The 27,652-nt window shown below is 40.5% G+C and overlaps 3 protein-coding genes across 3 annotated transcripts; 1 reads left to right on the top strand and 2 right to left on the bottom strand.

The window, feature by feature from the left end:
- Nucleotides 1-4,632: 4,632 nt before the first annotated feature.
- Nucleotides 4,633-5,842, top strand: LOC120782159 (dynein heavy chain 10, axonemal-like; the record flags this gene model as incomplete). Its single annotated transcript, XM_040114291.1, has 3 exons — nucleotides 4,633-4,734; nucleotides 5,251-5,397; nucleotides 5,610-5,842. Coding segments are annotated over 3 exons (396 nt in total), but the record flags the coding sequence as incomplete, so codon positions are not given.
- A 1,355-nt stretch (nucleotides 5,843-7,197) lies between these two features.
- LOC120782160 lies at nucleotides 7,198-8,426 on the bottom strand. The gene is made up of 4 exons (XM_040114292.1): nucleotides 8,224-8,426; nucleotides 7,801-8,145; nucleotides 7,622-7,722; nucleotides 7,198-7,556 (listed from the first exon to the last, which is right to left on the bottom strand). Exons 1-4 carry the CDS (start codon nucleotides 8,293-8,295, stop codon nucleotides 7,328-7,330), a joined length of 747 nt encoding a protein of 248 aa, XP_039970226.1. The 5' UTR covers nucleotides 8,296-8,426; the 3' UTR covers nucleotides 7,198-7,327.
- Nucleotides 8,427-10,927: 2,501 nt separating this feature from the next.
- Nucleotides 10,928-23,481, bottom strand: LOC120782161 (papilin; the record flags this gene model as incomplete). Its single annotated transcript, XM_040114293.1, has 19 exons — nucleotides 10,928-11,234; nucleotides 11,300-11,416; nucleotides 11,488-11,646; nucleotides 11,804-12,259; nucleotides 12,445-12,595; nucleotides 12,916-13,502; nucleotides 13,913-14,083; nucleotides 14,177-14,371; nucleotides 14,449-14,635; nucleotides 15,322-16,418; nucleotides 16,637-16,807; nucleotides 17,235-17,414; nucleotides 17,488-21,472; nucleotides 21,566-21,745; nucleotides 21,816-21,939; nucleotides 22,007-22,616; nucleotides 22,685-23,103; nucleotides 23,170-23,348; nucleotides 23,416-23,481. Coding segments are annotated over 19 exons (9,198 nt in total), but the record flags the coding sequence as incomplete, so codon positions are not given.
- Nucleotides 23,482-27,652: the final 4,171 nt, after the last annotated feature.

The raw sequence follows: 27,652 nt of genomic DNA, 5'->3' as shown, positions 1-27,652 counted from the left end.
ATTCTCCTACGTCTGATTTGGTGCAGACAATAACAATAGATGCGTCACATAATCCTCCATAACGAACATTACCAAAATACAGTAACCATAAATCATATTTCTCCAGTAAGACTACAGTTGACAGCTATGTACATATATATTGCCAAGATGGAAAATTTTCGAATTCGTCATCTTCTCAAAGTTCAGAAACAACTTTACCGTTTTGAACAAAAATTTAATTCCTAACGTTTGTATTATGTTTACACATCCTAATGATACTTGTACAATTAAAAATATAGATAAAAAAACAAAAAAACACACTTTTAAAGCACTTCAAACCAAATAGTGGAAAATAATTCTATACTGACTGTATTATTGACTGAAAAAGTCTTGTAGAACTACGCAAAAAATATGATTAGGGGACTCACAAATAGTGTATTGTAAACTAGTAAAATCATACATTTTTACACTTGTTTAAAATTTTCAACGCTATGTCTTTTGGTTCGTTAAAACTCTTAACTTTATGAGACTATATGAAACCCCTAAATATATTTTTATTTTTATAAGAGCGTTTTTAATTATTATAAAAGTTGTTCTTTCATAACTAAAACAATAATAATAATAGCATTAATTAAAAGAACTAAATAATTATTATAGGAATAACTTATTTCTCGCACGCTCATGCACTTATATAATTTGACGGCTAAGCAGAATGACAAAAAGTAAGGCCCCGGAGTGATGTAAGATGTCATTTTTTTATATGTGAGTTCATAAATGTAGGCACCGGGCGTCGACCATAATTAAAAAGGTGAAATTTATGTAATATGCTATTGACGACGACGAAATGACTTATAATGACTGCTGTGCAGCAGTGGTACCTAAGCTCCAGACGACATACTGGTAAATTGGAGCCAAAATGCATGGTGACTGAATTATTCGCTGCATAACAGACAAGAGCCTGAACGGGCGCGGCATTTCTTCCGTGTACAGCAGAGATTTAATAACATCCAGTGAAGCCAAACACCAAAAGTCAGTGCTGACTGGCACCTACAAAACATTAAGTGTCAAGCGTTCAGCATTTAGTGACGCTTTTGATTAACTTTTGCCAGTCAAACAATCAAAGTTACTCAATCTTTACGAGTTGTGCCTGTGGGTTAGTCGCCAGTTTGGCTGAATAATTTTGTTTTATGCTATGGACACAGCCCAGTTGCCGCCAAGGAAAAGCCATGTAAGTTGGAGTGTGTGCGTTTATTAGTGTCTGTAGGTATTTGTGTACTCCCACACAACTTTTTGGCTACTGAGCTTGATGCTGTCATAGCAAATTGCCACTTTGATTGCGCTGCCACATTCGCGTACTCATGTGCTTGCAACATAATTGATGTATGAGAGAAATTCATCATTGTGGCGGAAGAGAAATTACAAGACGCGAAAACTGCTATGGATTCAGTTTTTTAATTTGTTTACCAGCAGAGATTAATAAATTGTCTCATTGCTTTTCACAAAAATTATTAATTTAAGCTAAAGGAGTAACAGAGGGAACAAATGCTTACTAACACCTTTTGCGCGAATAGTTTCTGAAAAACTTTGCTGTAAAAAATGTAGATTTTAGCATTCACTAACAGGCAGAAATTACGTTAATGAAAAAATTGTCAGATTAGGGTTTGGATTGATTCGATTATATCCGAATCACGTTAAGCAAATCGATCTGGCAACCTTGCGCAAGTTATTTTGGCAGATGCTACAAAATCAAACATTTTCCAATATACTTTACTGATTTCGACGATTTCCATTTTAGCCGAAGGCAATTTTTGTTCAAAGTTTTGTGTAATTGGTCTTTGGTTTTATATCATGTAAAGTGAAAGCATCATGTCGTGACAATATAACATAGAAATGCCGAGATAATATCAGGCACCAAACTTGTTTAAAATTGGTACAATAGTTCCTGAGATATAGAATTTCACCTAAGAGTGGGAGTTGTCATGCCTGTTGTCTAATTTTTCCATCGAGGGTTTCTCTTAGCAAGTTTAGTCGATATGACTCTAGAGGTTCGTAAGATATTGAATACTTACATATATTAACTTCTATTCGCATGCACTGAAACTTGATTCACGATATCTCAATTGTTACACAAGTTACCGCTTACATTCGCAGACGGAAAGTCGGACGGACGAGTTCAACTTTTTTTCCCCCCCCCTCTGATTACACTGGCACACACCTTCATTAACAATGTACATTGTGACAAAAAGTACCCACGACCACAATTGTGACCGAATTTAAAGCCAACAAGTAAGGAAGGGCCAAGTTCGAGTGTCACCGAACATTTTATACTCTCGCATGATAAAGTAATAATCGAGATTTCATTATCCGTCATTTACATATTTTTCAAATACCGTATTTTTGTAAAGTTTTATTCCGCTATCATCATTGGTTCCTAATGTATATACTCGTATTATACAGAGAAGGCATCAGATGGAATTCAAAATAGCGTTATATTGGAAGAAGGCGTGGTTGTGAACCGATTTCACCTATATTTCGTACATATCATCAGGATGTTAAGAAAATATTATATACCGAATTTCATTGAAATCGGTCAAGTAGTTCCTGAGATATGGTTTTTGGTCCATAAGTGGGCGACGACACGCCCATTTTAAATTTGAAAAAAAAAAACCTGGGTGCAGCTTCCTTCTGCATTCCATTCTTTCCGTAAAATTTAGTGTTTCTGACGTTTTTTGTTAGTCGGTTAACGCACTTTAGTGATTTTCAACATAACCTTTGTATGGGAGGTGGGCGTGGTTATTATCCGATTTCTTCCATTTTTGAACTGTATATGGAAATGCCTGAAGAAAACGACTCTGTAGAGTTTGGTTGACATAGCTATAGTAGTTTCCGAGATATGTACAAAAAACTTAGTAGGGGGCGGGGCCACGCCCACTTTTCAAAAAAAAATACGTCCAAATATGCCCCTCCCTAATGCGATCCTTTATAATAATATCTTTATTTATGGCTTAGTTATGACACTTTATAGGTTTTCGGTTTCCGCCATTTTGTGGGCGTGGCAGTTGGCCGATTTTGCCCATCTTCGAACTTAACCTTCTTATGGAGCCAAGGAATACGTGTACCAAGTTATTATGATATCTCAATTTTTACTCAAGTTACAGCTTGCACGGACGGACGGACGGACAGACATCCGGATTTCAACTCTACTCGTCACCTTGATCACTTTGGTATATATAACTCTATATCTGACTCTTTTAGTTTTAGGACTTACAAACAACCGTTATGTGAACAAAACTATAATACTCTCCTTAGCAACTTTGTTGCGAGAGTAAAAAAATCGTTTCTGGCCACTCCCAAGTGAAAGTCGATCAGAGTTCGCTTGCGTGAACTTCTACACATGACTCCATCCAGAGGTGATCTAATAACTGATGCCCAGAGCATACTGAAATTATTGAACGAAGACTTCTCCAGCCCGATCTATGGCAATGAAAGCATAACACCAAGATATGGTGAGCAAGATTCAAAAACGGCGAAGAAGAACTGATAGGTAGTATGCATCAGCTTCTTTGTAGAATATGGTCAGACGAAAACATTCCCGGCAATTAGAATTTAAATGTGATCAGCCCAATCTACAAAAAGAGAGACCACACAATCTGCGATAACTCTCGTGGGATAACGCTCTTCCACATCGCATATAAAGTTCGGTCGAGTGTACTGTTTGAATGATTAAAACCCACCATCAGCAAACTATCAACATCTGACCAAATATTCTCCATGAGCAAAAGCTTGGAAAAGACCCATGAGCTTCGTCAATTTTAAAGCTGCTTTTGACAGCTCGAAAAGTAGCCACCTTAATGCCGCGATGTCTGAATTTGGTATCTCCTCAAAACTAATACTACACAGCCGTATTAGTTTTGAGGAGATACCAAATTCAGACATCGCGGCTGACGTTGAGCAATACCAAAAGGTCCGTCAGAATCGAGAAGGACCTCTCCGAGATGTTCGATACCAAACGACGTTTCACATAAGGCGACTCCTTATCGTGCCACTTCTTGAATCTACTCTTGCGGAAAATAGTTCGACCTGCAGAGCTTAATCGAGCAGGTACAATCTTCTATAAGAGTGTACAGTTCCTGGCGTAGGCCTTAACAACTTCGCCGAAGCAGATGTTTCTTGTAGTGAACGAGGGCAAGCCGCAATATATCCTGTCATCAAACAAACGGTCGTCGCACTCGCGGCTAGGCACCCACGTCTCTGCTGACAGTCATAACTTCGAAGTGGTAGATAATTTCTTCTATCTTGGAACCAGCATTAACGCCAACAACAACGAAAAGAGAAAGACCTCGACTCAGTTGGAAAGACCAGTAATAGAAGAACCTGACTGCACTTGTAATCTCCAATTGGCGCCAAACAACGAAATGCAAAATTAACCACTCACTTACTATTTTTCAACGCTTTCATCTAAATCACAATTCAACGCGTTATATATTTATTCTAACCACATTTATTTTTCAAAGTGAAGTCTAAAAAGTTAAACTTCTAGCCAATCTGATATTTTAGTACTTTCATACATTTATTTAACAAAAAATTTATGTAATTTACCTAATATTTCCCTATTCATTTATTTTATTCATTCTTTTTTCACGACCATCACAGATGGCATGTCGCAAAAACGGTTGGCCGCTAGACAGATCCACTCTATATACCTGCGTTACCAGCTATCTGGATCCCGATGATGTCGAAGAGCGTCCGCCTACGGTATGTTTGCCAGCAAAGTACAAAAAAGCTTCACCAGCAAAGGGAAAACATTTTTTGAATAACTGTCGTTACCGGCGAATATGTCGTTGAATGTTTGTCAGAGCAGCTCTGACCACAGCGTGCCAACCAACACTGGTGAATGCTTCACTGATTTCCATATCCCCCGCACACATACGTATATATAGCGAAGCTCACCGACACCTGAACGCCACTAATTTCGCAATTAAAAATTCTTTTTGCATTTCAAATGCGCTGACCCAACCGATCCAACACACACATTCAATGCAGACACACATACATATATACATACATAGACCATATATACCCTGCACTTTTATTTACTTTTCCACGAATTGACATTTATTTCTCTTTTCGCCATCACTTCGCTTTTTGAACCGCTTTGTGCTAAATGCCGGCGTCACCGCATTCACCACCACATCGATCGCTGAAACCACGTTCGCATACGCCGACTGCTGAAATTACAACAATTCTGCGAATGTTTGCTTGTTTGCATAGGGCTGTTATATTCAAGGTCTCTTCCTGGAGGGTGCTCGTTGGGACATGGAAATTATGCAATTGGCACGTTCACATCCCAAAATTTTGGTGGAAGATTTGCCAATCTTGTCAGTGGTACCGATCGAGGTACATCGCCTGAAGCTACAGGTAAATCTAGTCCATGATCTTTAAGATCTATAGAGGATGACCAACCAAATGTTATCTTACATTGGAAGACACCACTCATATCACCTTTTATTAACACAAATCATAAGACAATCACTTAATATTTTACGCCGATATCTCTAGAGATTAACTTACATGTTTATATTGCTAGTATATGTATTTTTTCTTCTTAATAATATTCTTAATACATACAGAATACATTCCGTACACCGGTATACACAACATCGTTACGCCGTAATGCCATGGGTGTTGGACTCGTTTTCGAAGCTGATCTGGCCACCACAGAGGATATCAGCCACTGGGTACTTCAAGGCGTTTGCCTCACACTCAATCGAGACTGAAGATTTTTACTGTTTGTAAATTTTATTTGTTGTAAACTTTAATATTTATGGAATTTACAAATTATTCATATATGACTTGCTTGATGTTTTCCAAGCTATTTATTACTTTCTTCTTCTATTAAATAAATACATGTGAGACTGATTTTACATGGAAATGAACTTCAGTATTAAAAAAATTATGTTGTTTTGAAGTAAGATTTTGATATTAACCCTAAAAGGTTAAAACATATTTTTATTATTAATATAGCCCATATAACTTAAACTTGAACTTAAACTTAAACATAAACTTAAACTTAACTTAAACTTATATTTAAACTTAAACTTAAACTTAAACTTAAAATTAAACTTAAACTTAAACTTAAACATAAACTTAAACTTAAATTTAAACTTAAATTTAAACCTAAGCTTAAACTTAAACTTAAACTTAAACTTAAACTTAAACTTATACTTATACTTATACTTATACTTATACTTATACTTACTTTAATACTTATACTTTAACTTTAACTTTAACTTTAACTTAAACTTAAACGAAATATTATATTTATTGTTCTCTTGTTCTATTTAAACGAAATATCGAACTTCTCTTGTTCTCTTCATCTACATATATTAATCACGCATAAATTAATTTAGTACTCCAAAAGAAAGCAGAATTCCCGTGTTAAATTTTGGTCTGTAATACCTACCTATGTAAGTCATTTAAAATAGGGTTGCACAACCAGTAGCTCGATTGACGCCATTTACCACTCTTACTTTTCGAAAATGCTAGTGGCACTCAGCCTCATTCATTTGTAATAAACACAACATGTTCAAGCAAGCTTACACAAACAGTTGCAGAGTGGAACCGTAAAATAATTTGTTATCTCTTATATGAACTTCTGAAACTTTTACGATATAATAGCAATTCAAGAAGCCAGAAAGTGCAACAACCTTGAGGGATCACTCCGGCAGAGAAGTAAAATCCAATATACTCTACCAAAGTGTTTTCGCCGTAAAACCAATTGATTGCTAGAAGACCCAAATTAAACTACGGAGCTCAGCGTAAAATACAGCTTGTGCTATAACTGAAGCCGCTCAACCTTTCCAAGCGGCATGGCTTTGCTCTATGAGTTCTTGAAAAGTTTCAAGAAAATCCGGGAGCAACCTGAAGAGATTCAAGAACTGTCATTTCATCCAGAAAAAGCAATAATTTGGAGAGGTTTGTGGACCAGTGGTATCAGCAGTGATTGATATTTTATAAACAAATTAAATATCCCAGAACGTTTTCCACAAACATCGTCTCGTTCTCAAGATATCGAAATCTTAATGGATGCAAGTTGCATAGTAACAATACGATTGTTGTTTGAGTTTATAACGGTACTGAGTGGAGTTAAGTTGTTTTGTCAAATTTCCACAGATATAAGCCACAAACTTAATATATGATAAAATAACAACTAGTGTATAAATTATGTACTTCTCAGTCATTTTGCACGTTTCATGTATATTTGTCGTAAGTTAGTGTATACAATTTGGCTACAACTTGATTTTTATTGCATTGTTCCGTTAAATATTTTGTAGTTTGCTCAACGCAGTTAGCTTCTTCTACTCCCACAGCCGAAGCAAATTTTCAAACTCTCCAAAAAGTTCGTCTTTCTCAGCGGTGGCAACAATTCGAGGTTTTGCGAGCCGCTATCGTCTGAGTCCACGTCTGACTCTATAGTCATTTCCTGTATGCTGAAAGTGTCGCTAAGTTCCGTTTTGCGCTGTCGCTGAGCATTTTTCAGTTTAGCAGGAAAGAATGAAATCTCCTCGGGTTCATCACTGTGAGATTAAAAATAGTTTTTCGATTTCTCGTTTGCCTTAAAAAAATTATATAAGCGACAAACCTGCTATCGGACTTATAATCTACAAGTGGTTTCTGCTCCGAATCGCCTGGTATGGGCAACCGACTAATGGGTATGAGATTCGCTGATTGAGATTTTCGTATCTAAAAAACAGTTGAATGAAAAATCGATTTTGATGCATCATCCAATAGTTCCATCATTATTATTGGCTGCTTACACACCTGCTCTTGCTGCTGTTGGTGCTGACTAAAGTTGCGTCTCGCCCGTTCTACCTTCAGCTCCAGCTTGCGCTGCAGAATGCGACAGGTGTTCGGTGCCGGCTGATTGCTAGTCGTTGTGGATTCATCTTCACTCTCACCAGCCGTTAGCGCTGCTGACGTTACTGTTTTTGTGGCAATCGTTTTATTTGTGTTGGCTTCAGGCACAACTGCATTTGCACTACTTCCCAGCGTTGTACCACTGCTACCACGGAAGACAACCTCCAAATCCGCCATATGGCTAACTGCGACCACATCATATGCCTCAGTCATTGTGTTGGTTGGTGTTGTTGCTTTTTCCAATATTGGCTATAATCAACAGCAATACAATGCAGTAATGCAATGCTAATATTTCTACTGTGCTGGAAGGTATACCACTAGACTTACCACTGTAGAATCTTCGTAGCTATTCGACTGCTTATCCTCACTATCTATGCCGCTATCCTCCATGATAGGCATTTCTTACCGTGGCCTCAGACGTGGCGTTAAATTAGTTCTCTAAATTTGATATGCCTTTGATTGAATGCAATTTTCTCCTACTTCTATGACTACATCGAGGCTAAATTTGACAAAATGCCAATGCAGCGGCGCAGTGCGCATGTCCGGAATGTTATCGCCAACAGCTGCAATTGCAAAAAGCAGTTAGAGAGTGGGATTATTGATTTTTTCAAAGAACCAGCATTGCCAGCACAGGTTTTTTTTATCAAAACTAACATTTTAGTTATATTTTACAAGCTCTTTGTTTACATTTTATTTCAATGTGATATTATATTTACTATGATGACCAATTCGTTATACTAGTTTCTATTCATTTCGCGACTGTCACGTTAGAGGTGCTTTCTTGATAGTTTTGAGTTGCTAAAACTACTAATAACACGAAGAATTTCATTAAGTAGTGTTTTTAATTAATTTATGAAAATACTTATATGTACATATGTACATATATAAAGACGATCCATTTTGAGGTTATCTGCCTTTTTAAAGAAAACACACAGAAACTTCAAATTTAATGGGCAATTTTTATTATTATTCGAAAGAACATTCTTTCGAATTTATTTTTGGAAGATTATTTCTTTCAAATGTGGCCACGTCTCAGATGGTCCATCCATTGAGTAAAATTTTCGATGACTCGTTCTAGCATATCGACTAGTAACTGGGTAACTCGGGAATGACACGCGTGATGTTTTCCTCCAAAGCCTGAATCAAAGCGGTATTGTGCGCAAAAACTTTGAACTTTACATATCCCAACAGGAAAAAGTTTAACACGATCTTGTTGGCCAAACGTCGGAACTTCTTGGAACTTTTCAAGAGTCTATACAGCGATGTCGCTTGCGAAAGTCGTACGGCTTCAGATCTTGCATACGCTGTATTTTGTATTTGTTCGCTAAGTAATTCCATACGTCACTCCGAGTTGCTGCAAACTGCACCGAATCAATTATCCACGGTCTTCGTGTACACTCTCCGCTACGGCTGCTATATTTCTTTCACCACGTGCTGGACGAGGTCTTTTCGATCGGATATCTAATAATGAATGCTGAGTCTCAAGATGGGTGATGCGAAAAGTATGATCAGTAGGCCGACCATGGCCATGAGATGAGCGAAGAGCACGAAACACATTCTTTACATAAAATGAAACAAAAATACTTACTCAAGAAACGATATCTCTCTTACCCTAGGTTAGGGTATCCTTAGTTATTCCCGATGAACGTTGATGTTAATTTGACCTGAAACACTCGTCATACACTATGTCGATATCCAATTTTGACACTTCGTCTAGTCCCTTAAACCTTATGTCTCCTAGATATCTAAAACGAGCTATAGATAAGTCTAGACAAACGCAAAATGGTTTTCACCTTTTCTTTCATGCCTACTTCCCTACACACTCTGCATGTATCGTCATAACTTATGTCCATCCAGCTAGCATGTGCTGCCTGGAGGATGTGAACTCCGTCCATCCGGCTACGAGTAAGTTCTGAACTGTCAATAGATCAGCAGTCGTCCTCCATTCTTTTCGAGACCGTGTGAGTAAAAAGTATGCTGTTTTTCTTGTGCATATTTTTGACGATGCTGAATGTCCTTTGGCATTCCTTCTCATTCGATCAGTCTGTCAGCCCTTTCGAAATGATCATACAGTATCCTTTCGAGTGACAGATGGCACCTTTCGCAATCTCATCATCGTCATCATCAATGCCACAACTAGTTTCACTTCATATCCAAAAATTTTCAACTAAATGCAATTTAGTTTTCAGTTCTAACTGTATTGTAATGAAACACGATTTTTTTCATTCTCTTTACATCATTAGTTTATTTACAGAATTTTATTAACTTTCATTTGGACTTCTTCAAAATCCATGCACAAATCTCTACAATAATTATAAATCGTAAGTAAGGCACTTTGCAATTACAAAAAATAAATCGTTTAAATTAACAGTTATGGTAAATGGGTTGAACACAAAAATTAATTTATGAGTTCAGCCATTTGTTCGTTTGCTTGCTTCTTATTTTTCTCTTTCTGAGTATTAGTACATGTGTTTATGTGTGCGGTTGTGCGTGTGAGCGTGCTTGTGACCTACGTTTTTCATATAAATACACATATACACCGTTATATACCAATGCAGGTGTATGTGTATATTTCAAAAGGACTGGCGTCACAAATGATCCTCGGTTGGCACAATAAATAGGAACAAATTAAAAACTAACTTTATACTTTATAATTACATACATACATACATATATGTATATGTAAAAGCTATTTTTTCGTTATATGTAATATTCATTTTTTCTTTGTATGCGTGTAGACGTATGTATGTGTGAAAGTGTGCGTTTTTTTAAGAAAAAATCATTTAAGTTTGATTCACTGAAAGCTTGCAGCGGCTGCGAGGAAAGTGTGGTTAGGGTAGCTGAGAACTCGCAGCTCGTCTTAGCCGAGCTGAGTTAGCTTTTTAGAGATTTATATGTTTGTGTGTGTGTACTTATAAGTTTAGAGAGTGTGGCATGTAATTTGATGTTTTAAGTTTATTTTACGTCAGCAAATACTAGTTACTAAATTTGTGCGTCGATTATACATTAATAGTACTGTTATTTTCATTACTTTTTATATGTTTTTTTTTTTTTTGGTTTTTGGAATTTTTTATTTTTTCTTTGAGCTTAAGCGCTGTATCAAAAACCGGCAGCTTTCATAGCGCTACTCACAACGAGCGCCAAGTAAATCGTCTAAACAATCAACCGTCTCGTCTATAAAGCATTCGGATGCGAGAACGTGATTTGGCCAGCCAGCGTACACGATCGGCAACAGAACTTGGCGTAGTACTGGTGACGACAATAATGGCCGCTGACGATTAGCTTACAATTGGCGAAATATGGATTATCAATACAATCGGGATGGATCGGTATCGTAGCTAAAGAATGGAAGAAAACGAGATCAAAAAGGTTTGTGATAAATAGTAAAGCTTCTGAAACTTACACTCAATGGTAACCCGCTCTTCGCTCGTGCTATGACTGGCAGAATTCCTGGCCGTACAACCGTACATGCCGGTATCCTCGGCCGTGGTATTGTATATCACCAAAGTGTGTGGCTCAGCTGTGGGTATAACGGCAATAAAGACAATATTCAACGTGTACTAATAGGTCTTGTGGAAGAATTTCGCTTACATGTGATTTGTATGCGCTCATTCGCCAGCAGTGGTATCGAGTCCTTCGTCCAAATTACGCTCGGCACGGGAATGCCCTGCACCGCGCACTTCATAGCGATCGAGGCGCCTGGTGTGTATGTATTTCTGGCGTCCAGTGTTAGGACAGCTTGTGCGTTTACTGTGGAAATTAAAAATATTATTATTGAGCATCTACTACAAGGACATTTAAAAACAACATGCAACACATTTTCATACAAATGTACAACAACCAGTAGCAAACCTACCCGATTCCACCCAAATATACAGCGTACGCACTTGCCTTCATTGATACTTACCGAATGGTTGACGGCGCGGTGGTTCGACATAAACTGGTGGTGGCGGCTGTGGTGGACGTTGTGGCCGATATGGATATGTGGGTCGTCTTGTGACCGGCGCACGTGCCGGATCGATTATATATTGCAGATATGGCGATTCTGCATTGGTGACGGCACGTGCCGGCCCGACTGCTTTCAGTATAACTTTCATTGACGTTGGACGACCGAGACCATTCCACACTTCGCAAGTGTACGGACCAAGATCGGTTAACTGTATGGAGCGGAACATCAACGAATAATCACGTGTCAATTCGAAGCGATCGCTTATCAGACCCAAACGTTTACGATCGCGCCACCAGCTTACATGCGGCGCTGGATAACCACCGGCTGGACAACGCACTTGCGCCGGCCGATTTAAGCTTACAAGTTGTGTTGCATTCTTTTCGCCGTAGACATATGCGGGTATCTCTTGTGGCTCTACACATTTCAAGTTAGCATACAGCAAGCAAAATGCAAATATTTTTTTGGATATTTTTGGCATTTGTTAGGCAAAGTAAGACAAGCATTAGCATTGATCAACATGCGAAATATTAAAAGAAACAGTACATGCATAATATTAGTAAAACCAACACCATATAAGGAAAGCAGAATAGAGTTCATACCTGTTACAGCCAATTGCACCTCACGGCTCACTGGATCGCCCAGTCCGTTGGAGGCGACACAAACATATGAGCCACTGTCCGTCTGCCGCACCTGTACAATGGTCAGATCTCCAGCCGCGGTCAACACATAACGTCCTTGGTTGGTGTCAATCTGCGCAAAGCAGAGATAAAGTAAATCGTGAAATTGGCATACAAGATTGTAAGTGTTGCGATGGTAAAGGGTATATAAAAACAGAAAGGTTAAAGAATATTTTTCCGCGAAAACTCCTATAAATTCGTCGAGTTTTTCCTCTTTGTTTTTGGTGTATGTCATATGAATAGTAAAGCATCAACTAAGCAACGACTAAAGATTTGTTATTGCCGAGCGAAAACGTCCACTACTTGCACGACTTTTATGTAATATAAGCTCGTGGACTCTAAATCTAACGAGAATTTTCAAAATTGTATAAAACGACCACTAATAAAACTTACCAACACATTACTGCGCGACCAGGTAACATTCGGTGGTGGACTGCCAGTAGCGAAGCAACGCAAGACAGCGATTCCACCAACAGCCGCTTTTACATCGACCTCTTGTGGTTTCTTAGGTTCCAAAACCACCGGCGACTCACCTGGATAGATGACAGGCGGAGCGACTGTGACTGGCGGTCGTGGACGTAATGTAGGCTGCGTCGGACGAACACACACAAAACCACAGCCATTACTACAACACTTGTTGTCTTCGCGACAATCGGCATCGGTGTAACACTCACGACCACAATTCTCACCCTCCGGTTGGCTGAGACTTGGACACTCACCCGGCTTGTTAGTCTCACGGCAGACAGGTGCAAATTGTCTGGAAGCATCATTCGACACATCGACTGCGCATTGCTGACCTTCGGCACATTCGTAATTCTCGCAAGGATTCTCACAAATGCAACGTGTGCAATCGCTATTGTCAACTGGCACGCGACGTATGCCGAAGGGACAACGCTGTGCGCGACACTCGTTTTCATATGTTTCGCATTCGTTCGGTAAGACTTCCGTCTCTTTAGGTTCCGCTACTGGACTTTCGGTTGCTACATAAAGAAAGCATATAAATAATTAGTGTGACCAAAAAAATTGTGTGGCGGGTAAAAATAAAAAGTAATAATATTCCTAATATAATATAGGCAGTGAAAACCCATTACCACGTGCAAACAAAGTAAATAAATGGCATGAGAGTGCATACAAACTACGAAATACCACAAAACTAAGTATGATAATATAGTATAGCTTAGACTAAGCATTCCACAGCAAGACTTTTTACATATAAATATTAGCAAGATGCAAAGTTCAAGAGTTCAAGTGATGTGCGATAGAATGTGTGGTGCGAAGAGTATAATGAATCAGTGCAAAGTGCATGGGTGTGTGAATACGAGTGGAAGTGGTGCGTAGTGGTTTCAAGATGTCAAAACAGTGACGTCTTTGACATTTGGCATTCGCTTACTTGCACAGTAGTCATAGCAAGCTTCGTATGAGCGGAAGTTATTTTGGTTGCCAGCGCAACCTGAATAAATGAAGGGCATGCAGTTGCCGCGCTCATCATCATAGAAGAAACGACGCTCTTGCGCTGTTGTATCATTACATCTTCCAATCTGTGCTGGCAGCTTGCAAATATCTACTCAAAGTATTCAAATACGAAAACAAAATGAGAAAAGTTTAGGCAAAAATTTCGCTTCAATTATGAGTCGTTGCAACTGTCGTTGTTTACCTTTGGGAGCTAACGTCTTCGGCTCCTGACCTAAAATGCAAACCGATTCGCACTCTGAACGTTGCGTGAAACGATTGCCAGTACCCTCACAACCGCCAAAGCTGAACCGTTCACAACTGCGCGTTGCCTTATTGTAATAGTAACGTGCCTCCCACTGATAGCATGGACCAGCATCAACTGGTTCATTGCACACATCTAGCAGACGACGTCAAAGTTTGCATGATTTGCATGGCTTGTAAAAGATTAGCAAATTATTTTAGTTTTCTACTTACCCACTCCTTTGAATTCACCACATTGGCGATCGCACTGCTCCTTGGACTCAAAACGATTGCCATTGCCGCCACAACCCGAGTATGTAAAGGCCGTACATGCCATAGAATCACTATTGTAGAACCAAGCCACAGTGCCGTTTTCACAATCACCAGCCTCCACGGGTAAATCGCACACCGAGTAAGACTCCTTGTGAAAAAATACGAAAACAATAATATTAGAAATGCTTTTGAGCGGTCTACATAAAAGTATGTGGCAATAACTTAAAATAACATAAGTCAACCGAAGCTAAGGGATTACTTAGGTTTACGGGTTTGAAAAAATCGAATTTTTTATTGTCTTATTAATCTCTAGAACACCACTAGGGTATTGTCTTACATCAAATTTCAAATTTATCCGAGTAACAGTTACGGAGGTACGGCCTTGAGAACTTGTGCGCTCAAGGCTAGCTAGGCTAAGTGAGCCGTCTTTTAACACGTTTTTCTCGAAACTGTGTTTTCTGAAGTCGGTTGGCAAGATTTCTTGAGAACTATTCAAAGCGATTTTCACGAAATTTTACACAGGTCTTTGTGATACAATTCTTAAAGACTTGGACGAAGGTTTTTTTTTATATTCAATTAGAACAATTTAAAAAACAAATTTCTTAAAATTTTCATCTTTTTTTTTGGAATAATGTCTGCCAAAAATCCAAATAAAATATTTAATTTTTTATATGAGAAAAAATTATGGAAAAAATGCTGTTTTTAACACGAGGAAACCCATGTAACCCCTTAATGGAAAAAATTTGAGTTATTCTGATCAACGTCTTCAAAACGCGAGCTTGCTTTTGCCTTTACAGTCACAGTATACACAATACAAAGCTTTGCGTTACTTACGGGCGCTGATGGCTCTGGTTGTTGCGGCGACTCATTACCGCACCACAGCAAACATTCACGTTCCGTAACGAAGTTGTTCCTGTTGCCGCGGCAGCCGGTGAACTCGAATTCATAGCAACGCTTATCGCGCTCATCATAATACCAGCGTATGAGACGCTCCGTACATCTACCGGCCGTTGGTGGCAATGAGCATGTGGGATGCTGATCGAAGCAGCGATCCTGGCATTCTTCTTCGCTATTAAAGTTATTCTGATTGCCACCGCAACCACCGTATAAGAACTCATCACACAAGCCATCCGCATAGTTGTAGTACCAACGCGTCTGATTGTTATCGGCGCAACTGCCATAATATGCGGGCAAGGTGCAAGTATTATCTTCGGCAGATTCGGGTGCTGGCGCTGGCGCTACTACTGGCGCTTCTTCATCTGAGCCAAAGCGTATGGTAATATTATTTACCGGACTCAAGCAACGATCGTTGCAAGCTGCTTCGGTTTCAAAGCGATTTTCATTGCCACCACAACCGCCATAAAAGAATTCCTTGCAACGTCCCTCAGTATTGTCATAAGTCCACTTAACCGCATAGGTATCACATTCGCCTTGATCGGCAAGCATATCACAAATATCCGTGCTCGCAGCCGGTGGTCCAACTGGGGCTGGGGCTGGAGCAGGAGCAGGTGGCTGATCGCCACACAATTGATTACATTCCTCCAGCGTATTGAAGCGATTCGCGTTGCCGCCACAACCACCATAATAGAAATTACGGCATTGCTGCGTCTCTCTATCAAAGAACCATTGAGATATGTAGGCTCTGCAATCGCCCGGATCCCTATCAAGCTGACAGGCTTCTCTCGAACTTGGCGCTGGTGCAGGTGCCGGTGCGGGCTCTGGCGCAGGCGCAGGCTGGGGTGCAGGTTCCGGTTCTGGTTTCTTTTCGCAGCGTTGCAGACAAGCCTCTTCTGTGGCGAACTTGTTGTCATTTCCACCACAACCGCCATAGTAGAACTGACGACAGCGCTCTTCTTTGGTGTCGTAGTACCACATGGAAGTGTAGTCGGTACACGCGCCAACCTCGGCTGGTATTTCGCAAACATCCTTGACTATTTAGTAAGAAAATGAGGAGAATATTTCGAAAAATAAGTTTTAGAACATTTTAGAACTATTAAATAAATGTAAGGGCTTGTTGACGGGGGTAAAAACACCAGCTTCTTGACACAACAACGAAAGCGACGGTTGACACAAAAATGTGTGTGTGTAAGTGTCGGTGTGTATTGTGTTCGAGTCTATATTTGAAATAACTTTAAGTACAAGGTCTTACCAACTTCCTTGGGACAATGATCCTCGCAAGATTCCTGGGTTGGGAAATTGTTTTTGTTGCCGCCACAACCTGTGTAGTAGAAGGGCATGCACCGCTTGTCCACATCCGAGTAATGCCAGCGCGCATGTTGTTCACTGCAATCACCGGTTTGCTTAGGAAGCGAGCAATAGTCTGATTCAGCAAACGGATGGGTGTATGCGTGTGATTTTTTGAGTATGTGTGTGTGGTTGTTGTGTGTGTGAAGTGTAGGCGTAGAAATTATTTTGATATGGTACGAGCAAGCGGAAAATTTAGCAAACAATAAACGAACATGCAACATAGTAAGTATAAGAAAATAGAAAGTCGAAAAAGTTTAGCATACCGTTACACCACAATTAACTTAGAATCAATAAAATTTATAAGAAATAAAAGTTATAAATTCTATAAAAAATATGCAGTCCAACACCAAATAACGCAGGCAGGTGCACTCAAGCCTCTAGCATGCGCCTAAACTAAAACATATGGCATAGCAGAGCTTAGCATTCCACTTGCATATTATAATAATTTATAATAACAAAAACTATGAAGTACAAAGATAACTTAAACACTGAAGTCAAACCTTTATGCACGCCCGGCTGACGGCAGTGGTAGTTGCACGCATGCTCAGTTGGATAGTTGTTCTTATTGCCCTTGCAACCGCCGTAGTTGAATGGACGGCACACATCCGTCTGATTGTCGTAGAACCAACGTTCGAAGTTGCCCTCGCAGGGTCCAGCCTCCATGGGTTGATCGCAAGGCGCTGTAAGCACATAAGCATTAATATATGTAGGTCACATTTTTTGCGCACTCAAACACTGCACCCGCTAACTTACGTGTGGTCTCATCGACGGCGCAGAGTGCCTGACATTCGACCAAGCTATCGAAACGATTTGAAGTGCCATAACAACCACCATAGTTGAATTCTTCACAACGATTGCGATCGGTGTCAAAGTACCATTTCTTATTGTAACCAGTGCATGGACCAGAACTCTTTGGCAAGAAGCAGGCTTCTTTGCCGGTATACTCTTGACAGGTAGACTTACAATCCGACTCGGTTTCAAATCTGTTATCGTTGCCTTCACAGCCACCATACCAAAAGCGTGCACACGCACCGTACGATGTGTCGAAGAAGTATTTAATGCTGAAGTTGCCGCAAGGGCCGGTTGCTTTCGGCAGTCCGCATGCTTTTTGTGGTGGTTCCTTAACCGATGCGCAACCTTCGAATTTGTCACCCTCCGCCGCAGCAATACCGTCCGGACAACAACCATATTTGCTCTCCAAGCAAGTGCAACCCTCACCATCCGGTCCCTTGGCTGGAGTCTTTTCATCAGGACAGCACTTGAACTCAGTTTGCGAACAGTGACAACCGTAGTGATGTGGTCCTTGTGCAATTGTGATACCATCGGGACAACAGCCGAACTGTAGTGTGTGGCATGCACAGCCCTCAAATTTAGGTCCATTAGCCGGTGTAATTTTATCTGGGCAACAACCATATGTTGAATTTTCACAACTGCAGCCTTCTTTATTTGGTCCACGTGCCGCTGTTTTTTGATCGTCACAACATCCGTATGGAGTATATTTGCAATCGCAATCCTCAAAGTTAGGTCCATGTGCGGCGTTAATATTGTCCGGGCAACAACCGTAGACCGTATTCAGACAGCAGCCTTCGCCAAGCGGTCCATGAGCAGGCGTCTGATTGTCGGGGCAGCAACCGTAACGCTCACGTGTGCAAGGCGCACAGCCTGCATAATCAGGCCCAGTGGCAGCAGTGAGACCATCTGGACAACAGCCATATTCTGTATCTCTACAGTTTCTGGCAGCTGGCGCTGCTGATTCACAACCCTCAAAGTCTTTTCCTTTAGCTTCGGTCGTGCCGTCGGGACAACAGCCAAATTCAGCGAAAGAACATGATTTAACCACTTTACTTTCAGTTGTGCTTTCAGGAATTTCTGTGCTTTCAGGAGTTTCTGTGCTCTCTGGTGTTTCCGTGCTTTCTGGTGTTTCAGTGGTTTCTGGTGTTTCAGTGCTTTCTGTTGATATTGTACTCTCTGGTGTATCGGTTGTTTCTCCTGATCCCTCAGTAACCAACTCGACAGTTGTTGTTGGCGGCGCCGTCGTAGTTTCAGGGCATCCTTCAGCATCCTCGCCCTCTGCTGGTGTGAAATTATCTGGACAACATCCGAATAGTGTTTCTGAACACTGAGATTGAGGACAGCCTTCATTGTTCTCACCCTCAGCAGGTGAGACCCCATCTGAACAGCAACCATATTTAGTCTCCGCACAAGTTTTGACAATCGCACAACCCTTATCAAATGGTCCCTTAGCAGGTGTCTTTTTATCAGGGCAGCACCCATAAGTTGCTTTTTTGCAATCCTTCTTGGCCTTACATTTTTTCTGCTTAAGAGCCTTGGTGATAAGGGCTTCAAGCGTGTTAGGTGTACTCTCCTCTTCTTCATCTGTAGTCGACCAAATGTCAACCGTTGAGCTCGCAAAAGTGGAATCAGTAGCTCCACTTTCAGTTGTCTCAGTACTTTCAGTAGGTCCACTTTCAGTGGTTTCTGTGCTTCCCGTTGATTCACTTTCGGTTGTTTCTGATATCCCAACGGAAGAGGAAGATTCCGTGCTCTCCCCTGCCTCGGTACTTGATGTAGTTCCTGCAGTGGTACTAATGTCTGAGGTTGACTCCACTGACACACCTTCAGTGGTTGATTCTGTTGACCCACCAGTTGTGCTCTCCTCTGTCGAGCCTGATGCTGTTGATTCTGAAATATCCGTAGATCCTTCAGTAGTTTCACTTTCTGTTGAGCCGCTGGATTCAGCTGTAGTGTCAGATATTCCAGAGTCTGTAGTGGAGGAAACATCAGTGCTTGATTCAGATATTTCTGTTGTATCGGATGAATCTGATGATGTGGTGGCCTCAGAGCTAATTGAGGTTTCAGAGGATTCAGTGGTAACATCTGAAGTAGCTGAAGAACCGGTCGTTGAGTCTGTACTGAGAGGAGAGCCTGTTTCGGATTCAGTAGACACTGAAGATTGAGTAACCGTCGAATCACTTGAAGCATCAGCAGTAGTACCTGTGATATCAGATGAGCTTCCGGTTGATTCTGTTGATAACGGTGATCCAGTAGTATCAACTGAAACTGACGACTCAGTAGAGTCCGATGATAAAGTAGAAAACTCTGAGCTTGATTCACTAGACTCTGTTGATTGCGTTGAGTCCGTCGATATTGATTCTGTGGATATTGAAGATTCAGTTGAAACTTCGGTGGTTGATTCAGTTGAATCAGTGGACGAAGATACTGTTGATTCAGTTGTATCGGTAGATGTAGATTCGGTGGATTCTGTTGATTGTGTTGAGTCAGTCGATGAACTAACTGTCGATTCTGTAGAACCAGTCGTTTCGGTTGTTTCCGCAGAAGCAGTGGAATCAGTTGACTCTGACTCAGTAGATCCTGAAATAGTTGAAGCTGAAGATTGGATAGAGCTAGTTTGATCAGTGCTTTCGGAAACAGTTGATTGAGTTGACTCAGGTGACGCTGAGGATTCAGTAAACTCAGGCGTTTCTGTTGTTTCAGAACTATCAGTAGAACCACTTGATCTCAATATTTCAGTTGTCTCTGTAGATAGCGAAGAATCAGTTGATACTGATTCAGAAGTTTGGGTGGAATCAGGGGAAACTGATGATTCAGTTGATAACGAAGATTCAGATACATCTGTAGTATCGGAAGAATCAGTGATATCTGAGGATTCCGTAGATTCAGTAGATACGGAAGATTCAGATATACCAGTGGTATCCGTTGAATCTGTGGATTTTGAAGATTCAGTTGATACGGTAGATTCAGATGTACCTGTAGTTTCGGATGATGAAGCAGACTCAGTGGTGCTGTCTGATGCTTCCACGGAGGATTTCGTAGAATCAGTAGAGATCGAAGAAACAGAAGAATCTGTAGATATGGGCGAGGTAGTAGAGCCGACAGATTCAGTAGTGTCTGAAGCTCCAACCGTGCTACTCAACTCATCTCCACTGCCCTCAGTATCAAGAGAAGTATCCTCTGTAATATCAGTTCCCTCGCCGGAGCCCTCCACTGTCGTTAATGGAATGTCTGTTGAAGCAATATCGCTTGATTCTTCAGTATATGGTGAATCACTGAACATTAGTTCATCGGTTAAGAGGGATACTGGCGCAGTTGTTTCTTTATCCAACTCAATACCCTCTGCCAATTTGGGATCCTCTTGAGAAACTAAATCATCCTCGTCATCTTCCTCACAATCATCTTCTTCGGCGTCTTCTGTAATAGGTGATGTAGTCCTATCAACTGGAATCAGTTCATCCTTCGTACATGCTTGAGTATTGCATTTTTCAGAGAGAGACTCAATTTTCGATTCATCACAGTTGAGCGACTTTGTGCCATTAGATAAACAGAAAACTTCCCGCGTACGTTCTCCACCACCACATGGCTTACTACAAGGCTCCCAAGGTCCAGTAAACCATTGCCCAGGACATTCTTTTTCCTCACCTTCGCACCCTTGCTCCGATTCCGGTTTCGCAGAGGCGTCGCATTTCGACTCTTCAGCAGGTTTAATGCTTTTGCCATCAAATTCACCACATATTACTATACGTGACTGCACACCCTTTCCACATGCCGCAGAGCATTTACTCCATTCTGAGGTGAACCATTTTGGTGTACACTTAGACGATTTGCAGGGCCGCGAAAGTGCTGGAACTTCGGGTGCACAGAATTCTTCTGGATAAATCTTACCAGATTTTGAAGCACAAACGGCAGTCCGTGTCTCGGTCTTTTGTCCACATTCATCACACTGGAAGCAAGAAAATTAGGATACATATGACTTAAATAGTGGAGTTTCAACATTACCACAATATGATTAGAGATTACAACAAAAAAATCTTACCCCGCTCCATTCGGATAAAATCCAATCCACACCCTCACAAGGAGTCAGTATGCATTCCTTTTCTGTTGGGGGCTTCTCTTCTATGCAGTCTTCTTCTGGAAGTACACGCTTACGCCCATTCTCCTCAATATAACATGTCACCTTTCGTTTTTGCTTGCCTTCTCCACATAATTTGTCGCACTAAAATTATTTCGGTACAAAAAATTTGTGATAGAATTAGTTTTCTTTCTGAAGGAACCGTATAACTTACTGGTGCCCAAGGACCCAAGTGATACTTCGGACAATTTTTCACATCTCTATTGCACTCTTGCTCTGTAGCCGGTTTGTTACCGACATTCTCCAAACATACAGAGTCTTCTTCTGTCGTATGTGTTCTACAAACAAAAATAGATATTTGAATGATCTATCTTAAAGAACTTTCATTTCTATATAACAACTTACCCATTCGGCGAAATTCGTTCACAGGTAACAGTTCTGTTTTGCACGCCATCAGCGCCGCAACCTTTCGAGCATTTACCCCATTCACCTTCGATCCAACTGGGAGCACATGGCTGCTCATTACATGCCTGCTCTTCGGGTAACTTAGCGCTGGCATCACACAAGTTGGGATCAACTTCTTCGAGCGTCATGCGATTAGTGCAGGTAACGGTACGTGTTTGCGTACCACCACCACATGGAGCGCAACACGGCTCAAACTCGGAATGTGTCCACGAGTATTCAACAGGTGTTGAATTACTCAATTCTTCTGGTATGCTATACTCATACGTTAGGCTTAAATTCTTGTCCTGCACCAACATCATTATCGTAATGGACTCCGTTGTGGGCCCACTACAAGTCAGCTGATCGGGTGCGGCAAAGCCTGTTGGTTTTCTCTGATAGATCCACCAACAGCCAGCATAGAACATAGGGCGTGGAAAATCGATACGGAAATTACCGTTCAAATAGTAGTGACCAGTTGAGTTGCGGCAGGCTAAGTAATTGCTGGAGGGCGCCGTCTCCTGTACACGTATATTCGTGGCACCACTCGGAATGAGTATGATGTCATTATAACCTAAGAAAGAAAGGTCGAAACAAAATATTAGAAATCTCAATTAATTAACGACCAATAAAATTACTAACCGACTGGATAGTTATTGGCAGTTAAGGTGTCCGAAATGGTGCGGCACGTGCTGCCATCTCCACCACATTTGCGGCACTTATCTTCCTTGGCGTTCGAGCCGAGCATCATATCGCAACCGACCGGCTGGCACACACCATCCACACAAACATCGAGATCGCGATCATTGCAACGTGTGCCATCGATGACTTTCGCTTTCTGGCGATAGTAGAAACGTTCGCCCACCGGCATACAATTCAACTCGCACGGATTGGGCGCATTTGTGTATGGCACCCAGTCATAGGTGACGCCATCGAAAGGTACACGATTGAAGCGCGCACACTGCTGTAACCTAAAGTCGGGCTCATCGTCGGGGCAATCTTGTGTATTGCAGGAGAAGTACATGCGATTGCCACCCTTACAGATCGGTGCACCATTGCGTCTGCAATGACAAATGATGTGCCATAAATTATTTACTTGTTTGGCATTTGTGAGAGTTTCAACTTACGCTAATCGCCGGCATTCGCGTGTTTGAAACGATACACCGCCTCCGCACGTGCGTGAACACTCTGATGGTGAACTCCATTCAGTCCATTCGGCGGCATCGTCGCCCTCTCCGCCCGGCACTATATAACTCGCTGGTAGGTACATATTAGCGCCATATTGTCTTTTATGTCGCGTTCCATACTAAATGAGGAATGATTTATTTATTTTTGTTTGGAAAAATCGGAGGTGGTCAAATGAATTAACTTACGAATCTAGAGTATGAGGATTGAACACAGTAGAGTACGATGAATAATATCAAGGCCGTTGAACTGCAACGAAGTAAAAGAATAATAAATTGATGTAAGTCACAATTTCAAAAAAAATTATATTTTTATTTTTTTTTAAGATTTAGAATGGGTAACACACGAGTTAACCTCAATGACCAAACTTCCATCTGCGAATCGCTGCTGAGTCACACAAAAGTGATCCATTTCTGAAGCAAATTGTTTCTGGTGGTGAAGAGTAAGTAACTTATTACAACGTATAAGAAGTCTAAGGAAAACGGGGATTTTGCTGATAAAAAATTGGCCTGAAGAGAAGGTTGTGAAAATCGACCGTCCCAGTTTGTTGCCTACGAGAGCTTCTATGAAGTGATTTTCAAAATGACAACAAGTAATCCAACAAATTATATTTTAACCAAATCGGACCATTCTAACTAAGCTAAACAATGTATATATTTTTAGTAACCCTAATATTATCCCTACATGAAGGAAATTTATTTGTTTACTAGATGTAAGGTTTACTTGTACAGACAAAATTAATAGGGAATCATACACTTTTTTGTCGATTTCAAAGCCGCTTTTGACGGCATTTACAGAAGCATCAGCTCCATCAAAATCGGAAATGACATCTCCGAGCCGTTCAGTTCCAGACGAGTTTTAGATACTCTGTACTATCTACTCTAAGCGGACAATGCTTCTGGGGTACGCATCGGTCTTAACAACAGAGCCGTCAGTACAGCCTTTTCCAGCTTAGAAACAAAAAGAGATTAGTTTTAAGGTGAACGAGGGCAAGACAAAGTGCGTGGAGACCATTCCTTGCCAGCAATGTAGGTCTGGAGATAAAGCGCAGTAGAACACTTGGCGAGCGCTACTTTGGGATCGGTAGACTATTTAGAAGCATATTCCTCTGTTGATAAACAAAAATGACGCCCTTTAAGTCTGTTATCAATCCCGTTTTATTATACGGAGCAGAAATATTGACGAAGTTAAATCGATATGAAAGGGTACTAAGAGCATTCGAGATCTGTTTTCCGCAAGGTTTTTGGAGCAGTTCACTTGAGGGATGAGTTCCGAAGAAGATGGAAGCACGAACTGTGTGAGCTTCAAGGTCATATGGATATCGCATAAAAATTCACAAATCCGCTGGTTAGGCCAAGCCGTATGCAAGGAAGATGATGCTCCAGCGAAAAGCGATTTCGGTGCGAGACCCATGGGTGGACAATGGAAGCAAAGGCGTTCAGGCACCCAATGGAAAGATAAAGGCAACTGTCGAAGTTTTTCTCGGCCCAGATCGAGCAGGTGCCAAAGACGAAGGAGAAGATTTTATTAACACTACTCAACAAAACCACTGAAAAAAAAAACAACTTTAAAGTGTAACAAAAAGTAATTTTAAAATAAATTATTGTTTAGTCAAAGGTCAATTTACTAAGCAAACAAAAATATTCATCGAAGCGAATTGCTTTTCCATTATCGACTTTGACGACGAGTGTATACATTTCTATGTATTTTTACAGTCATGAAAAAGATAGTGGAACACACAGATACAATTACATATTTCCAAAAACTGAATGCCTTCAGTTAATTGATGCCAAGCGTCACTATTAATTTTAACAATACTGTATATACACAAAAGCATTAGAGTAAGTTTGTTGTGGCTTTCAACAACCATTGCTGATCGTTGCTTTTCAAAACTTTTATCTTTATGTGTGTTTTTACAGCCACTAAGGCTTAGTAACTCACACATATTTATGTTCATATGTGTGTTTTATAGTCGCCTTTATTTGTTGCTATATGTGGCATCAGCGCTTAGCATAAGAAAACACAGCGCCTCACAACAACAGCAAACAAATGATTTAGTAAATTTATTTATCTGCAAACCAGCAACAATTTCATCGGATATTTGTTGAATATAGATACGTACGCAGTCATGCGTTGCCAGTAACAGAAAAATGTAAATAAACATATATGCAAGCAAAAAAATAAGCTAACTAATGTAAGAGAAGACCCACATCTGTGCGTTTGTGTACCGAAGGGAGGCAGCGAAATTGTTTTGTATGTCAACAAGTTGCACTTTCATTGCATGCCACAACCGCAAATGCCGCAACAACCACTGTCACTGACATTGCCAGCCAGCAACACCGGCGCGGGCGACGGTCGACAAGTGCATACCGAAGACGTGGGCATGGGGCATGTAGTTAATTAATTTTTATGGCTTCGCACGCTTCATAAACAGCAAAAAACACAAACAAATAAATCAAAACGAATTGCGAGACAAAAAGTAAGATAAGCTTAAACTTGCTTTTTTTGCTGAGGAACAGATAGGGACTGCCGCTGACCAGCCGCATATGAGCGCTTCTTTGGTGGCGATCATAAACGTTAAGCTGGAGGCTGCCATGACTACCACAAAACTACTGTATGTATATAAGTAAGTGTGTATGTGTGCTCAGATTATATATCTAGATATGTGGTGCATCTCTTTGGCTCTGAGTCAGCAAGGATGCCTCACTTACAGTTTATTGCGAAAACATACATTCACACATAAATAAATATTTACTTCCAATTTCCTTATTTATGCTCAACGTTCTTAAAAATCCATAACAGTTCTTCTTCACTATATTAGTAATACTTCGAATTGTCTTACTTGGAACCACTTCATGTGATCCCCTTATAATAGCGCTTTAGTCGATGAGTCACCTATTTCTAATATACTTTAAGCAAATAAAGCTACGCAACAATCAAATATTATCAATATAAACACAACTATGCATGTAAGTGTGCTTATAAAAGACTATAATGACGAAAAAAAGGTATTTGCAAAAATTTAGAACACTGCATAACTCAGGGCGCACTGCTTCCTGTGCGCAATCCGATCAGCGACCGCAGACCTCCGACCGCTACAAACGCCATATGCATGCATTGGCAATGCCAACGAACTTAGAAGACAATTTTTGCAAATTAAAATGTTGAAAAATTAAAACAACAACAAAAATTGTTATGGCACAGACAGTGCGACGCCTTGGCATGCACACATACATGCACACATACAAACACACAAGCGCACATATATGTATGTATGCCCGCATACCTCACGGCAGCGCAGTTGTTAGCAAGTGTATGCGATTATGGGTGTTTGCCACAAATGTACCGCTACGCGCAACTTAGCTGACGCGCACGTCAAGTATGTAGCACATATATGCAATACAAACAACAAAAAATTGCAGCAATTTGCCAATGCGCATATTTAAAAAAAACAAAAAAAAAATGTATTTTTTTCTTTTTTAATTCCATTTATTTTCCACTACTCCTTATTCTTATTATTATCTTATTGCTTGTGCATATAATTTTATGTTAATATGTGTGTTGTGGCTTTTGTTTGCGCCATTACTGTGCTTGTTTCTTGCCTTTGTTGGTCTGTTGCCAATTTAATTTCGCTCGCTGCGTGCTGCACGCTACAAATCGTCAAAAATGTCGAATCAGTAGAATCTAAACCAAAATAATAAGTTACACTTCGTCGCCTCGACAAAGTCACACGCATGCCAACGGCAGCGGGCGGTCCACTGCAATTCCGGGTGCCAAGTGTGTGTAGTATCATGTAAGGCACCGCTGCGTGCTAGAAATACTATACGTCTTTTGAGGTTATGTTGCAGCAGTTCCTGCAACTGTTGTGTTGTGCCGTTTTGTCACCTCGCCAGGACACTTGCTGTCCTTGCCGGGTGACTGCTTAACAGTTAAGTGTTTAGCAATTGACAAAAGCAATCGGATTTACTTTGTCACATTTTGGAGGAGGAGGCGGAGGCGAATTACATTTTCATGTCTAAATATATTTGAACTATTTTATATATTACTTTTAGCTCCTCCGATATGTCAAGTACTTTGTTGTAAAAGTTTCATAGATACTCCTTTAATTAATTGAGAAAATTCTATCCAATTACGAGAAAATATTGGAGGTGGAAAGAAATTAAAGCATGAGAGAGGCAGACTGTCTTTTTCGACACTGGTTTTATCAGAAAAACAGGGACCCAAAATATTTGAACCTGCCACTGAAAGAAGCATAAGGTATATATAACGAGTGACAACCATTTTTATTCCCTTCGTGATATCACTAGAGAAAGCAGGCAGCGTCCATCGCAATATTGCGATAGGCCACAACACGAGCTGTGTGGGATAGATACCGAGAATTGAAAAGGGAAGCGAGACGCAGCAAAAAAAGAGACCGATAGTATG

This window comes from Bactrocera tryoni, unplaced genomic scaffold (genome assembly GCF_016617805.1).
Source record: "Bactrocera tryoni isolate S06 unplaced genomic scaffold, CSIRO_BtryS06_freeze2 scaffold_967, whole genome shotgun sequence".
NCBI lineage: Eukaryota > Metazoa > Arthropoda > Insecta > Diptera > Tephritidae > Bactrocera > Bactrocera tryoni.
Note: the sequence above shows the minus strand (reverse complement) of the source record. Positions and strands in the feature narration are given on the sequence as shown.